The sequence below is a fragment of the Cricetulus griseus genome, chromosome 2 (genome assembly GCF_003668045.3).
Source record: "Cricetulus griseus strain 17A/GY chromosome 2, alternate assembly CriGri-PICRH-1.0, whole genome shotgun sequence".
NCBI lineage: Eukaryota > Metazoa > Chordata > Mammalia > Rodentia > Cricetidae > Cricetulus > Cricetulus griseus.
This window is the reverse complement of record NC_048595.1, coordinates 379,123,774-379,141,047: the sequence shown is the minus strand read 5'-3', so window position 1 is coordinate 379,141,047 and position 17,274 is coordinate 379,123,774. Positions and strand designations below refer to the sequence as shown.

The window sequence follows — 17,274 nt, the reverse complement described above, 5'->3', positions numbered from 1 at the left end:
CCAGAACTTGGAACTAATCACATTCTGTCCGACAATCCAGTCTTCGCTGGAGAGTTCATTGCTTTTGACCAGATGGTAAAAAATAATTCTGTGGGAGGCTGGGTTGTTGTTGTATCAGGATTGGTAAAGGGAGGTATTTCGGGTGTGTCTGAATACTAAAAGAGATAAGTAGCCCTTCAGTGTAGGTCCAACTTCGTTTCAAGTCAAATACCAAAATGTCTGTATCATATAGGACTTGTCAGGTTTGTCATGTCAGGTAATGACGGACAGGAAAGGATTTCGGAAATTGAAAATGACATAGTTTTGTATCGTTCATTTGAATAGCTAGTATTTCCTGGCAAAAAGCTTAGTTCTTCTCAGGGAGGACAAAGGAGCATAGATCAAGGAAGCTAGGCAAATTTTGAGGGCATCCATTTGTGATGTGTCACTGAGTTGAACTTAATCCTTCAACCCTAGGCCAATGTGTGGTTTCTAAATTTGGCTTCACACCAGAATCATCTAGAATGTTTGTTAAAAAACACACCTAAGTATATAGCTCACTCTCTGGTAGAGTTCTTGCTTGGCATGCTTCAAGTCCTGGAATGGATCTCTAGCCCTGAAACAAACAAACAAACAAACAAACAAAAACAGATGCGTTCATTTCTAATACACATTGTCAAATGGAATTGAAAAAAAAAAAAAGAGAGAAAACTGTTAGAACCAATAGTTAGCTAGATCGAACCTAACTGATATAATCTACTAAACTACTCAAATGTCCCCCAATCAATGAAGAAGACTGGGACATTGTGCTTTCAGATTTGCCATATTTTCTTCTTAAATGTGCTGGAGACTGAACTCAGCCCTTGAGTGGAACACACCTGTAAACCTAGTACTAAGGAGGCTGAGGCAAGAGGGTGGTGGATTCAAGACCAATAACCTAGGCTACATAGCCTAGTCCTACATGATAGATAGATAGATAGATAGATAGATAGATAGATAGATAGAAAGAAAGAATTGAGGTAAAAACAGTTCCTTTACCAAAGAAACTGGTAACCAACAGCTTATGAAAACCAACAGAGTGAAAGGGAAACTTTATCCTAAACTTTACTGTTTAAATACCTGTGCACATCTGTAAATTTTAAATGAGTAAATCATAGAGCCATGCTTCACAAACACTAAGCCAGGATTTTTGGAAATCTGTATTTTTAATGAGTTTTTCAGATCATTCTTATGTAGCCAACCCAATCCATTATTAGAGAGAGATTTGGACCTAGGTCATGGGTTGTTGGCAGGGCTTAGGGTCCAGGTATGACTCAGTGGTAGCAGCCTTGCCTAACATGCATAAGGCCTGAGTTCAGTCTCCGGCGCACCTAAGAAAAAAGTAAGGTAAATCTGAAAGCAAACTTTCTCAGTCTGTTGATTGGGGGACATTTGAATTGTTAGTAGATTATATCAGTCAGGTTCTAGCTAAACATTGGACTGCAGCCATTTGTTTAGTTTTATCATAGGAAGGCATTGTTTGTCTCCTAGACCTCCCCCCCCATACTGGCTATTCTTTTGTCCTAATACCAAAAGAAATATTATTTTTAGCTGAAAGACACACTAGAGATTGTTGTTTCATTCATTAAGCAAATACTGAAGGAAGGGCTTAGCATGTGTTAATGTTTAACAGGGGTGTGTAGAACCAACAGAGATATTTGCAGCCATGGAGCTAATTAATGTGAGAAACAAATTGTGATCTGTGCTGAATACCAAGATAGAAAATAATATGAACTCAGTTTTAAATAAGAGTTTCAGAAGCTGTGATTTTTAAGCTGAAAATATAGGATGAGGAAGAAGCAACCATCCATGGAAGGTGATGAGGAAGTTAGATTGCTCTAGATAAGAGGATTGACCAGGCAAGATCTAGAGCAGGAAAGCCTGGCTGTGGAGGGACTAAAAATGTCTCTGTGGAGTGTGGTTGTAAAGGGGGACGTATATAAGCAGGTGAAGTAGTAGACTCACCACCCTTAGCCTTTGGGGCTTGAACCTAGGTACTTCAAGTATACTAGGCAAGTGTCCCATCACTGAGCTACATCCCTAGCAACCCTGTCCCTTTAAATAGATGTGATGCTTTAGAAGACAGCCACACATGAAATTTTACTAATTTGGCACATCCGAGGTTATAGCCTTGCCACAAATTTAATTTTCCCTTTTCCTATATTATTTTATTCCCTTTTACAAAATGAAGGAAGAGTTAGCAAAAATCATAGTCATTACTTTCTAAAGCTTAAAACATTTAGGAAAAGCCAGGTAGGGTAGTTCATAGCACTCTGAAGCAGGGGGATTAGCACAAGTTTGAGGCCAGCTTGGGCTACAGAGTAAGAACCTGTCTCTGAGGAGCAAACACAGGGTCTAGAAGCAGTGAGTTGTTACTGATTTTTTGATTGCTTTGTAGACCAGACTGTCCTTGTCTTTGAGATCCGCCTGCCTCTGCCTCCTGAGTGCTGGGGTTAAATGTGTGCTCAGACAGTGCTCTAGTTGTACTCAGTAAACTCTTCTTTAAAAATAAACTGCTGGATGCTGGTTGTTGTGGTGAACACCTTTAATCCCAACATTTAGAAGGCAAAAACAGGTGAATCTTTGTGAGTTCGAGACTGGGTTGATCTATGTAGTAAATTCCAGAACAGCCTGGGCTATGAAGAGAAATCCTGTCTCAAAAAACCAAAACTAAAATAAGATGAATCAACTGCAAGTAGGTTCAACAGTTATGAACACTTGCTGCTCTTGCAGAGAGTATGAGTTCAGTTCCCGCCAGCCGCATGGGGTGGTTCACAGCTGTCTGTAACTCCAGGTTCAGGGGACCGGATACCCTCTTCTAGCCTTTGTAAGCATGTAGTGTAATACAGACAAGTAGACACACACAAACCAATCAGTCAGTAAACAAACCAAAGGGCTGGAGAAATGGCTCAGCAGTTAACAGAGACCTGGAGTTCAATTCCCAGCACCTACAACCACCACTAAACCCACAATTCAGAGTGATTTGACACCCTCTTCTGGCCTCTGTGGGCACTTGTACACAAATGTAGAAAATACTTTTTACAAAAACAAAAATAACTCCTCCCTCCCAAAAAAGAAATGGAAATAGGCATGTTCTGTTCTTCCCTTTCAGGTACCACCAACCTTAAAGTTGGATATACCCTAATTCAGTTAGTTCCCATATATTGATTTCTCATCCCCAAGTATATTTAAACTTAAAAAAAAAATTGTATGGGCCACCAAGACAGCTCATCAGATTAAGACACTATCCCCAAGCCTGACAAACTGCCTTTGGTCCCTAAAACTTAAGGAGTGAACCAACTTGAGCAAGTTGCCTTCTCACCACCACATGTGCAACACTCTGCGCAAGCACGCACGCGCACACACACACACATGTAAACGTGTTTACTTATTTTTGAAAAGAATTCTAGGAGAATATAGCAGAGTAGATGAGAATTTGTCACAAACCAACCCTCTGCCCCTTTTCCTGAGTTGCATACACTAGAATCCTTACCACACCTCTGTGAAATAGGTCTTGATATTTGCCCCAAGTCACACAGCAGGTGGTGGCAGAGCTGGGTTACAGACACAGCTTATTTCACCACCGTTTTGCTAATGCCAGCTGTCCAGGTGACTAATGTAAAGTGGGTTCCTTGTTCAAAGGTTTAAAGGTATCCTTAGACAAACATCTCCAGACTGACTAAAAAAAATCTGGGTTGTGTGTGTGTGTGTGTGTGTGTGTGTGTGTGTGTGTGTGTGTGTGTGTGTATGCGCGCCCATTCTTCTTTGTGTGCCCATTCTTCTAGCACTGTGCCCATCCCTCTTTGCCCTCTTTCCCAAAGCAAATTCATGTCACACTTTAGTCGTGTAAATTTTCTATTGTAAGATCTTATCCACCAGCTGGAGAGATGGCTCAGTGGTTAAGAGCACATACTGTTCTTGCAGAGGACCTGTTCCCAGCACCCATATCAGCCAACTCACAACTGCCTGTTACTCCAGCTCCGGGAGATCTGACACCCCTCTGATCTCCACAGGTGCACACTTGTACACATAAGTAAGAATAAAGTTACTTTTAGAAATAATAACTTCAGGGCTGGAGAGATGGCTCAGAGGTTAAGAGTACTGACTGCTTTTCCAGAGGTTCTGAGTTCAATTCCCAGCAACCACATGGTGGCTCATAACCATCTGTAATGAGAATAGTACTCTCATATGGCTTGCATGGATGCAGACAGAAAACTGTATACATAATAAATAAATAAATCTTTAAAAAATAATAATAGGGCTGGAGAGATGGCTCAGAGGTTAAGAGCAGTGGCTGCTCTTCCAGAGGTCCTAAGTTCAATTCCCAGCAACCACATGGTGGCTCACAACCATCCATAATGAGATCTGGTGCCCTCTTCTGGTGTGCAGGCATATGTGGGAGGCAGAACGTGTATACATAATAAATCAATAAAATCTTAAAATAATAATAACTTCCAGACCTTATCCATTTCTTTTCCAGTTCATGATTGGCTTAAATAACACAGATTTAGACTTCACCAAATTATCTGCCCTTTTGTTGTTGTTTTTGGTTTTTGTTTTTCAAGACAGAGAGTTTCTCTGCATAGCCCTGGCTATTCTGGAACTCACTCTGTAGGTTAAGCTGGCCTCAAACTCACAAAGATCCACCTTCCTCTGCCTCATGAGTGCTGGGAAAGGCGTGCGACACCACTGTCTGGCTAGTCTGTCCTTTTATTATTATTATTTAGTTTTATTTATGTGTGCCTATATGCCACATTGAGAGTATACTACAGTAATAAGTAAAACTTTAAAAACAAACACAAACACACCACCAACAGCAAATACTTTTCTGAGCTGGGGAAATAGCGTAGTGGATAAAAGCTCTAGTTACACAAGCATGTGAACCTGAGTTTGAACGTATTTACTGTGTGCTGGTGCCCATTGAAGCAAGAAGGGGGCATTGGATCCCCTGAAACTAGAGTTTCAGCCTGATATGAGGGCTGGGAACTAAACTTTGACCCTTTTAAGCTCTTAGCCACTGAGCCATCCCTCTGGCCCCTATCCTGTCCTATTTTGAGTACATGGCCTCCCATGAAAGAGTGTGTGTGTTCTGCAGTACCTCACTTGCCATAGCTATCCTTAGCATTCTAATTGAGCAGACAGCTTAATTGCACCTTTTCTCCCCAATATCACTATTTGGCTAATATAATTAGCTATTAAAATTGTCCTTCAGCTCTTAATAATTTTAGCTACTCTTTAAATTTCCTGACCTCTTTTTGTGAAAAGGCATGTAGAGATAAATGCAGAGGCTTTGGAGGATCGAGGGATTAAGATAGGGTCTCATTTTGCAGCTTAGGTTGGTTTTGAACCCCCAGTATTACGGCCTCAGGTCCATGGGCTTACATGTTGAACACCTTTACCCATTGAGCCATCTCACCAACCCTGAAAATGGTTTTTTAACTAGGCTAATAGGTGTTTCGTGTTTCTTTTCTGACTCAAAGTTTTACATGCATTCCTAATAGTTTTTGTTTTTTTGTTTTTTTGTTTTTTTTTTTTTCTTAGCTCATCAAATTGTTCTCAAGTTAAAGTTTTGGGAAATTGTGTGGTAGAGTGCTTGTCTAGCATGTATGAAGTGTTAGGTTTGAAAATAAAAAAAAGTCACTGAATCTGCATTCATCTTGACAGAAGTGAATATTTAGATCTTTATATTTTTAGATCCTAGAACAATGAAATAGGGCCTCTTTACTCTAGGTGTTAATTTCTTGAAAAGTAATGTATATGCATGTATAAAATTAAATGACCATATAAAAGAGATGACTATTGCATGCCAGGATAAATGAAGCAGCTACTTGAGTCTTTTCAGCAGAAGTCTGGAGCTTCTGGAGGCACACCCCCCATTCCTCAGAATACCCCCAGTGACTGCTGAGAGTGGGTGCTTCTTAAGGGATTTGAGCACCCATGTGGGTGGTGCTGGGCAGGAAACCAAGGCCTCTCTGAACTATAATACCCTCTTTCCCAGTATTGATTATAGGAATGATTCAGACTTGGAGATTAACTAGAATTTTCAAATCTGAGAGAGGGTTTTTGTTTTTCTTTTATGTTTTAATGCAATCTATTGTGCTTTGTTTTTTGTTGGTATTGTTCATTGTGTGCTCACTGAAGGAATGAGGGAATGAATAGTAACCCTACATCTTTATCATGCAAATGCAAACACATGTAGCTTGCAACTCTGCATACCCCTGCTTAATGTCTGCAGCCTCCTCATATTTAACACATGATAGCCCCAGTCTTCCTAGGTTGGACTCTACAATACAGTCCAGTTCTGTTGTTAAGAGAAAAAAATAGTGTTCTAGTTAGGGTTACTGTTGCTGTGACCAAAGCAACTTGGGGAGGAAAGAGTTTATTTGGCTTACATATCCTGTACCTCAGGCTGGTCGCACAGCAGTTGTGCCTCAGCTCCAAGAGTTAAGATTACATGTATGGGGCTGGAGAGATGGCTCAGAGGTTAAGAGCACTGACTGCTCTTCCAGAGGTCCTGAGTTCAATTCCCAGCAACCACATGGTGGCTCACAACCATCTGTTATGAGATCTGGTGCCCTCTTCTGGTGTGCAGATATACATAGAAACAGAATGTTGTATACATAATAAAAAATCTTTAAAAAAAAAAGATTACATGTATGTATTATCACATCTATTTTTACACTAGGAAAAAAAATCCTCTACTGACTCTAAAGAATCTGTACTACACTGGTTTTGGGGTTTTTTTTTGGGGGGGGGTTGTTTTTGGAGACAGTGTTTCTCTGTATTGCTTTGGAGCCTGTCCTGGAACTTACTCTGTAGACCAGGCTGGCCTCAAACTCACAGAGATTTGCCTGCCTCTTCCTCCCGAGTACTGGGATTAAAGACATGTGCCACCACTGCCCTGCCTGTTAAGTGTTTTAAGCCTACCTTTTAAATTTTTACTTATTACTTTATGGTGCTCAGGTTAGAACTCAGTGCCTTGTGTGTGGGTTAGGGCAAATTCTCTACCACTGAACTTCACCCTCAGGTCTTTTGTGGTAATTCCCGGCACTCCTTCTCTCCTCTCAGACAAGGATGGTAAACCCTTCTGCTAATAGGCATTTCTCTTAATATTGATGGCAGAGGGCTTCCTTTTACTTTTTCCCAGAGAATAAGCAGAGTTTCCCAGTTAACACAGAAGCGTCTCATTGATGGCAAAGTGCCAGTTAAATACTTTGTTGCTAGGAAAGGACTGTGTAAAGTGAACTGGGGCTGTACTTGATCTACCAAACTGAGACAAAATGCCACTTGTAAGAGGCTTGTGCCTTGGGAGTTCCATCACTTGCCACCATTTAACTCTTAATAATAGACATGTGCATAGCAGCAGCAGTATACTTTACTCCTGGGCAGTAGAGGTTGACAATTGTACACCTTGCCTCACACCTTCTGTCATCCATGAGCTGACGCCAATGTCTTCATTTGTTTCCCACATCCATACTCCATAGACCTCAGAATGAGTGTATTGGGTGTGCCAATAAGCTTAAAGACATGCAGTCATGTGACTACCGACTCTGCAGTTTGCTGAGGAAATCCCAGTGGGAAATAATCCGCTCTGTGCTAATATCTATTGAGTCTAATTCATGTCCCCAAAGGGCTTTGTGCCCTACTTTCATAGCTCAGACTACTCCCCCCACCTCACCTTCTCCCATCTTAATCTTGCCTAAAAAATTAAAACTCAGTTCAGCCTGCTTTTTCCCATGCCTGCCATCTTGCCAAGGCCATAGTCCTCGTTCTTTTCTTCCTGAGGGTAGGCTCTGACACAGTGAGCCTTCCATTTCTTTTTCTTTTCTTTTCTTTTTTTTTTTTTTTTTTTTTTTTTTTGGTTTTTTTTGTTTTGTTTGTTTTTCAAGACAGGGTTTCTCTGTGTAGCTTTGGAGCCTATCCTGGCACTCGCTCTGGAGACCAGGCTGGCCTCGAACTCACAGAGATCCATCTGCCACTGCCTCCAGAGTGCTGGGATTAAAGGCGTACATCACCACCGGACTCAAAATATGGGTCTTATTCATCTTTTCAAAGTAAATAGTAAATGTACACTGTAACATTTAAAAATATGTGACTCCACTGGCAAAGTGCTTACCTAGTATGCACAAAAACCTGGGCTTGATCCCTAGTATCACATAAATCAAGTGTGGTGTTAAATGTCTTTAATCCCAGAAGGTGGAAGTCAGTGGGAGGGAAGGTCATCCTTGGCTACATAGCAAGTTAGAGGCCAGCCTAGAATACATGAGACCTTGTCTCAGAAAAGGAAAAAACAAAATCAAAAACCTAGACCTTGGAGTATACAGTAGTAGAGTCCATGCTTAGCATGTTCAAGACTCGGTGCATTCCCCCATACAAATAAACAATTTTAAAGAATGAGATACATATTTAAAATTCTATAATTTATATAACGCAACAAAAGTGTATGTAAGCATCCTGCTGTCCTTCCGTGCAACATGGGTTTTGTCCTTAAGCAGGTCCAGAGCAAACAATGAGGGTGACATTTGGCAGTCAATAAGCCTTCTTTTGAACTGATATGAACCCTGGTGAGTGAGTGAGGTTCACTTGTGTCACCTGAGGTCCAACCTCCTTCATTGCCTTCCTTGTCCCTCCAAGTGCTTTGTGTATTGTCTCTCTTGGGTTTTTCCATGGCCTCTAACCTACTCTTTAACTCCTCTCCAATTCATCCTCTCTACCATGTCTCTCATAGCAGTTTATTCTCCAGACTGGCCTCAGTCACTGTGTAGCTAAGAATGACTTTGAACTTTTGATCCTCTTGCCTCTGCCTCCCAGATGCTGGGTTATAGGCATATGCCACCATGCCGGTCTCTTAACTCTTCTTTTTCTTTCTTTCTTCCTTTCTTTCTTTCTTTCTTTTAATTTAATTACATTTAGTAAGTGTGTGTGCCTGCATGTGGAGGATCAGAAGACAACTTTCAGGAGTGGGGGTCTCTTCTTCTGTCATGTGACCCAGTTGAATTCAGGTCATCAGGCATGGTGTTGGGTGCCTTTACTTGCTGAATCATCCTTTTTGTCTGTTTGTTTTGCTGAGTCATCTTGCTGGCCTTACCACAGAATCTTTTTAATATTTATTTTTACTTGTATATATGAGTGTGTACATCTGTGTTGTGTATATGTATGGGTGCTTCAAACTCCAAAAGAAGGCATTGGATCCCCAGGAGCTAGAGTTACAAGTGGTTATAAACCACCCAGTATGAGTGCTGGGAACCAAACTTGAATCCTGTAGGAGAGCAGCATGTGCCAAGTGTGGTGGTACACACTTGTAACCCCAGCTTTGGAGAAGTGGAGACAGGATTGCTGGGGTTCTCTGGCTAACTCAGGAATCTGAATTAAGGATGTCAGGTTCATTAAGAGACTCTGTGTCGAAAAGAAGATAGAAAGTGATTAAGAAGGATACCTAATGTCAACTTCTGCCCCCCTCCCACACACACACACACACACACACACACACGGGGAGGTGGGGAAGGGTTATAGATTCAGGTGACACATACCTGTAATCTCAGCATCAAGAATCTGAGCTAGGAGGATTGCTTTTAGTTTGAGGCCAGCCTGAGCTATCCAGTAAGTTGCTTCAAACAAAACTAAATAGGCCTAATGGTATGGCTTAGTGTTAGAATGTTTGCCTAGCATACACAAGGCCCTAGGTTTGATCCCCAGCACTAAAATAAAATAAAAAGGGAATGCTAGTCTTATATTTGGGCCAGAAGATAGCTCAATGGGTAAAGATGCTTAATGGCTAGCTTGGTCACCTGAGGATGAGGGAAGCAGAGAATTGACTCCTGCAAACTGTCATCTGACCTCCATATGTACACCATGGCATGTTCACATGTACACACTAAGTAAATACATGGGAAAAAAATTTTTAAGTGAGTCTGAAGCCAGGTGTTGGTGGCACATGCCTTTAATCCCAGCACTCAGGTGGCAGAAACTGGCGGATCTCTGTGAGTTTGAGGCCAGCCTGGTCTCCAGAGCGAGTGCCAGGATAGGCTCCAAAGCTACACAGAGAAACCCTGTCTCAAAACAAACAAACAACAACAACAAAAACATGTGCCAGTGTTTTTATTTGCTTTCTGGTAAAGCAAAATTGCTTCTCAACATCCTGAATGCAGTGCACCCTTGTCACAAGCAGAGGACTGCCATGGAGCAGAGCTGAGTTTCTAGAAGGTCCTCCAGGTCCTCTAACAGTTTTCTCCTGGTTTGTGTGAATCCTAAGTTTACTCAGGCTCATGGGGGGCATTCAGTCTTGTCCCAGATGGCTAAACCTCTCCTTTTCTCCACAGGGAAACAACTGGAAGGCATCTGGTAAGCAGAGGCGGGACTCTTCATATTAACTGCTGGTGAACCAGGGCAGCTCACTACATGAGTCAGTGTCTCTGCAACTCCCAGCTCAAAGCTTGGCTCTTGTTGTTTAATTCCCATATCCTTTTGTTTTTTCCTTAAGATTTTTTTTTATGTGTATGGATGTATGTATGTCTATGTACCATGTATGTACTTGCTGCCCAGGAGGCCAAAAGAGAGCGTCAGATTCCATGACACTCATTCAAGTTACAGACAGTTGTAAGCCACCATGTGGGTGCTGGGAATAGAACCTGAATCCTCTGGAAGAATAGGCAGTGCTCTTAACTGCTGAGCCATCTCTCCAGCCTGCAGTTTCCCATATCCTAAAACAGCAGTTCTCCATGGAGCTGATTTTTCCATCCACCTCACAAGATATTGGCCATGTCTAGAGACTTTTTTTTTTAGTCAGAACTAGAGGGAGGGTGCTAGTGTCACCTCCTGGGTAATCATCTTCTATTAATGCTTCCCACAATGGAGTCATCTACCCCCAGTGTCAGTGCCCAGAGGGACACCTGATCTGTGGAGCTGTCTGCCCTCTTTGCCCACGAGTTCCACTCATTGCAAGTTGAAAATATTCCCAAAAAAGGCGTATACCACTGTGTTATCCGTTCCTGGGCATACGTTCACTCCTGAAAGCAGCATCAAAGTCCTTGCTGTTAGCTGGAAGTGGTGGCACACTCCTTTAATCCCAGCACCCAAGAGGGGAGGCAGAAGCAAGATCTCTGAGAGTCTTGTCTATGTGAGGAACTCCAAGCCCACCAAGGCTACATAGTGAGACTCTGCCTTAAAAAAAAGAAAAGAAGCCGGGCGTGGTGGCACACGCCTTTAGTCCCACCACTCAGGAGGCAAAGTCAGGTGAATCTCTGTGAGTTCGAGACCAGCCTGGTCTACAAGAGCTAGTTCCAAGACAGGCTCCAAAGCCACAGAGAAACCTTGTCTCAGAACCCTCCCCCCCCCAAAAAAAAAAGAAAAGAAGAGAGAAAAGGGAAAATGTTAAATGTCCTGAAAAGTAAAAGTGCTTGTCCTATCCTAAATGTACAGACTCTTACCATTATTCCCTTAGTAGAGTGTGATGACTGTATGGCAGACATCATGTACAATCCTATGTGTCATCTTTAAATGATTCAAAGTGTACTTAAGGGTGTGTATAAGTTCTGTGTATGTCCTATTCCATTTTAGCCAGGGCACTTAAGCATCTGTGAATTTGGGGGTGGGAGTGAGGACAATTCCAGTTCAATCATCCCAGATTTAGAAGGACACTTGAATATGTCTTACTCATGTCTTCATCTGGCTAATATAATAAAATTGGCTACCACAGTGACATCTTTGGGCAGAAATTACTCTCACTGCAGTATGGTACTTGCTTTTTCTTGGAGAAGTTATAAGTTTTCTGGCTCACTGTCCCTCTCTGGCAGGCACACCTCTATAGTTGTACACAAGGATGAGTTCTTCTTCGGCAGTGGCGGTATTTCCAGCTGTCCCCCGGTGAGTGTCACCCCCTGATCTGCAGATTTCTGGGGGGGTTTCTATAGCCTGAGAAGTTTGGCTTCCGCCATGTACCTCTGGCCTGTGGTACTTCCTTATATTAGCACATAAGCCAGGCATGGTGGTGTACTGTATGCCTTTAATCCCAAGCACTTGGAAAGCAGAAGCAGACAAATCTCTGTAAGTTCAAGGCTACCCTTATCTACAGAGAGTTCCAGAACAGCCAGGGCTACAGAAACACTTTCTCAAAAAAAGACAAACTGAGCAGTTTTATAATCCTAATACTTGTGAGTAGAGACAGGAGGATCAGGAGTTCAAGTCTTTCTTGGCTGCCTATGAAGTTCAAGGCTAGCTTGAGTTACATGAGACCCTATCTCAAAAAATCACTCCTAACAAAGGACTAGTGTGATGGCTTAGAAATGCCCAGCAGGTCAGGGTGCTTGACACCAAGCCTGAAAACCTGAGTTCAGTCTCTAGAACATACACAGAAGTAGAAGAAAATCATCCCATAATTCATCTCTGCCTGGAGCTCATGTGCAGTGCATGCTGTGATAGATAATGTAATAAGATGGGGCTTCATGGGAAAGGTTATTCAACAGTCACAAACACTGCTCTGCCAGAGGACCTACGTTTGATTCCCAGCACTCACATGGCAGCTCACAACCATCTGTAACTCTAGTTTCAGAGAATCCAATGCCCTCTTCAGGTGCCGTGTGCCGATAGTACACAGATATACATGCCAGCAAAATACCCATACAGGTAGAAATAAATTTTATATTAAAAATACATTTAAAAATAGGGTTAGTGAGATGGTTAGCAGATAAAAGTTCCTTGCTACCCACCAAGTCTGATGGCCTGAATTTGGTCCCTGCCACCCCTATAGTGACTCCTGCAAGTTGTTCTCTGACCACTTTGCATACATACATACACACCAATAGATAAATAAATGTTCAAAACCAATGTTAAGCCAATAAAAGAATAAAAGCTTTAAGATGCTTTCAATAGTTGGAGGTGTGTCTCAGTAAACACTTGCCTAGCTAGCATCAACTTCCCATATTTCACCCTCAGCATGGGGGCTTGGGGAGAAGGAAAGGAGAGAGACAGGAAGAAGAACCCTCATCCAATAACACCCTTTCAGCTAACCCAGGCAGTTGCCCTCCTCCAGTCAGCCTGCTCCTGTGAATCCCTTTCTCACATGATCTTTCTGATTCCAATACCAAGTCCTGTTCAGAGCATTTCTCTCAGAGCCATCTCAGGATTGTCATGGGATGTACTCAAGCAAAGACCAACCATCCATTTTGATATCATCAGTAGGAAAGCATTCTTGATTTTTCACTGACCACCCAACCTATAACAAGTCTTTCCTTAAGCCTGGCCACTTCTTTGTGTGTTTGCTTTTGGGGGTAAAAAGATCTCGTGTGGCTGAGTATCTTCAGCTTGAGCCTCCTGATGCTTGTCTTTACCTCCCAAGTTCTAGGATCACAGGCATGTTTGCAACAAGAAAGCCTGGTCATTTCCACCTTGTCATTGTATCTTAAGTCAGTCTCTCTCTCTTCATCTCTTCCCCATCCCTCCAGAGCTTTCACTGCAGTCCTGACCACTTCCTGTCTAGGCTAGACCTATGAAACTAGCCTGATCTCCCTCTGTCCTTCATGTAGAAGACAGAATTTTTAAAGACTGAATCTCTTGAGATCTTCCTGCCTCTGCTTCCCAATTAAAGATAATGCACAACTATGCTTGCATCAAACTTACCATGTAGCCATGGATGACCTTGGGCTTCTAATCCTTCCCTCTTTATCACCCTAGTGCTGAGATTGTATATCCCTGATTGTCCTGGAACTCAAAAAGATCCTCCTGCCTCTGCCTCCTGGGTGCTGTGGTTTTTAAAGGCGTGTGCTGCTGTCTCCTACATGGTGAGTTTTGAGGTGCTGGGATTTTTTTTTTTTTTTTTTTTTTTTGGTTAGAGTGGTTTTTTTGTTTTGTTTTGTTTTTCTTTTTTGTTTGTTTTTTTGAGACAGGGTTTCTCTCTGTAGCTTTGGAGCCTATCCTGGCACTCGCTCTAGAGACCAAGCTGGCCTCGAACTCATAGAGATCCGCCTGCCTCTGACTCCCGAGTGTTGGGATTAAAGGCATTCACCACCAACGCCCAGCTGTTAGAGTGTTTTTTAAAGGAATTTCATTTTTCAAGTATTCCCCTGCTGTAGCCTTACAGCAGGGTCTCCCACTGACCTTGTCTCTAGATCCCTCTCTAGCCATCCTCTTTTCTGGTTGTATCTTCCCCACCTCTGCCCTTTCCAGCTTGGGCATATAAACCTATACTCCAATTTCAGTATAATTCCCTGGATGTGCCTCTCCATTCTTCAGGTCTGAGCTGGGTGTTCAGTCCCTCCAGCAAACCTCATCCTGGCCCTCCCCTGCCATAGGTACTAAGGAATGGCGTTGTGCATTTTCTCAGAGTGGCCCTTACTTCAGCTTCTTGTGATTCACTGATGTAGAGAATTTTTTTTTATCTGCCTTCCCTAATAAACTTCAAGTTCCACAAGGACAGAAGTCTCATGTTTGTGTACATTGTACTCCCAGTGTCTAGCATTATATGTAGCATGTAAGTCATAATTATTATATGGATGAACAATAGGAATTCAAATAGTGACCTCTTAGTCTCTGCAACATTAAGTAATTTTCCTCTGGCTGCCATAGTTACTGATTTTGCTCACCATGCCTTCCCCAATACCTAAAGCAATGCCAGGCTCAAGGGAAGTGCTCTGGGGCTGTCCATCAGTGACTTTTATAGGCAGACTCCTGTGAGTGTTCCACTTTCTCAAATCTACCCTTCTTGATGTCCTGTTGCATAACCCTTTAGCTACTGTTCCCACTCTTTTAGTCTCCTGTGGCAGCCCAGCTGTCATGTTCTGTCCTTGTGTTCATCTGTTGGGGACAAAAGGAGACTACAGGCTCTAGGTTTCTGTCTTTTTGTTGTTTATATTTTTTGAGACAGGGTCTCTCTGTGTAGTCCTGGCTGTCCTGGAACTCCATATGTAGACTGGGCCGGCCTCAAACTCAGAAATCTGCCTGACTCTGCCCCTAGAGTGTTTGGATTAAAAGTGTATGCCATCACACTCAAGATTTTTGTCTTTTTAACAATAGAATGAATGGACAGTGTAGAGACCCAGTGCACAGGAATCAATTTCCAGGCCCCACAAGCAACCAAAAGATGAACTCTAAACTCTATAACCTTAACACTAACAGAAAATAGCCCTCTTCCTATGAAAAGAGTGTTCCAGCAGTTAAAAATGAAGCTGTTGGGGCAGAGTTTTCTAGTTTTGTGTGGGAAGTCACAATTTTAAAAGGAACAAGTAGCTGGAGAGATGGCTCAGAGATTAAAAGCATTGACTGTTCTTCCAGTGGTTCTGAGTTCAATTCCCAGAAACCACACGAGGCTCACAACCATCTATAATGAGGTCTGATGCCCTCTTCTGGCATGCAGGCAAACTTGCAAACAAAACACTGTATACATAACAAATAAATAAATCTTTAAAAAAAAAAATTCAAGGCTGACATAGTAGTACACACCTTTACTCCCAGCACTTGGGAGGCAGAGGCAGATGAGTTGGAGGCCAGCCAGGGTTACATAATAATTTAACAGATGGGAAGATAGCCTGGAGTTCATAAGATCCCGTCTTAAAAGTTAACAGAGGGCATTGAGGATTTCAGTGATAGAGTATTTGCCTAGCATGCATAAAGTCCTGGGTTTGATCCCCAGAACAGCCAAAAGAAATCGAAAGTGATAGAAATGGTGACTTAGTGACTTTCTTGGGTTGACTCTTTCAGGGAGGGACATTGCTTGGGCCCCCAGACACTGTGGTTGATGTGGGGAGCACAGAAGTCACAGAAGAAATCTTTCTGGAATACCTGTCCTCCCTGGGGGAGTCTCTGTTCCGGTGAGTAAGGACAGGGTGGTGGCTGCTTGTGTGCCCCACTACTAGACAGTCACACTCTAGGAGCCATGCCTGACACTCAGCTCTGGCTCCTCACTCTTTACTGTCATGGAGAGAAGCAGTTACTGCACTACAGAAAGAGCCCAGTCTCCTCTTTTCTTTCTTTCTTTCTTTTCTTTTTTTTTTTTTTTTATGTACATTGGTGTTTTTGCAATGGGTATCCGGTCCCCCTCGAACTGGAATTACAGACAGCTGTGAGCTGCCACATGGGTGTTGAACCCAGGTCCTCTGGAAGACCAAGTCAGTGCTCCCTACCTCTGAGCCATCTCTCCAGCCCGAGCCCAGCCTCTTCAACAGCTGACATTACATCCCAGCATGCTTTCTCCTGCAGCCTAGAAGAAAGAGAGGCCATTCATTTCTTCTGATAGAACCGGTGTATGCTGTTCCCCATATCCTGTGGCCAAGTGGCTTTTCCTAAATATTGAAAGCAGGGTTTGTAGGATAAATGGAATGAAATGCCAACTTGAATTCATTTATCTTAAGAGGCTTTAGTCAGGATGATGATGTAGCTCAGCTGGTAGAGCTTCTCCATTGTGCACAATGCCTTGGGTTCAATCCCCTGCACCACAGAAACCTAAACTGGCGTGTTGGCACATGCTTGTAATTCCTGCACTCAAGAAATGGAGGCAGGAACAGAAGTTTGAGCTCATCCCTAGACACATATGGAGTAAAAGCCACCTGAGCTAGAGACTCTGTTTCAAACAAAAAACAAAAAAAAGAAAAAAACTTAGTCAGGCGGTGATGGCACATGCCTTCTCTATGAGTTTAAAGTCAGCCTGGCCTACAGAGTGAGTTCCAGGACAGCCAGAACTACACAGAGAAACCCTGCCTTGTGGGATGGGGGAACAGGACTTGAGTCAAAGCCTGGTAAGAGGACTCATCAGGTAAGGCATTTGTCATAGAGCCTGACACCCTGAGTTTGATCCCTGAAGCCCACACTGTAGCACACACCTTTGATCCCAGCACTTGGGAGGCAGAGGCAGGCAGATCTCCGAGTTTGAGGGCAGCCTGGTCTACAAAGTGAGTTCCAAGACAGCTAGAGCTACACAGAGAAACCCTGTCTCAGGAAAAAACAAACAAAAAAGCATACAGAGGAAAAGCTAGAGAGATGGCTTAGAGCATAGTTCTCAACCTGTGGGTTGCAATCCCTTTGAGAGCCCCCTATCAAATATTTACATTAAGATTCATGGGCTGAGGAGATGGCTCAGAGGGTAAGAGCACTGGCTGTTTTTCCAGAGGTCCTGAGTTCAATTCCCAGCAACCACATGGTGGCTCACAACCATCTGTAATGAGATCAGTGCCCTGTTCTGGTGTGCAAGCATGCATGCAGACAGATCATTGTATCTATAATAAATAAATCTTAAAAAAATAAAAGATTCATCAGTCAGTGGTAATATAC

The 17,274-nt window shown here is 42.7% G+C and overlaps 1 protein-coding gene across 3 annotated transcripts in view; it reads left to right on the top strand.

The window, feature by feature from the left end:
• The window catches only part of Desi1 (desumoylating isopeptidase 1), a 33,645-nt gene that overhangs the window by 821 nt on the left and 15,550 nt on the right, over window positions 1–17,274 (top strand). For all 3 annotated transcript variants that reach the window (XM_027404106.2, XM_027404105.1, XM_027404104.2), the window contains exons 2-4: window positions 10,338–10,359; window positions 11,811–11,880; window positions 15,709–15,818. In XM_027404106.2, the coding sequence (XP_027259907.1) occupies window positions 10,338–10,359; window positions 11,811–11,880; window positions 15,709–15,818 (202 nt within the window). The remainder of the gene's footprint in view (window positions 1–10,337; window positions 10,360–11,810; window positions 11,881–15,708; window positions 15,819–17,274) is intronic.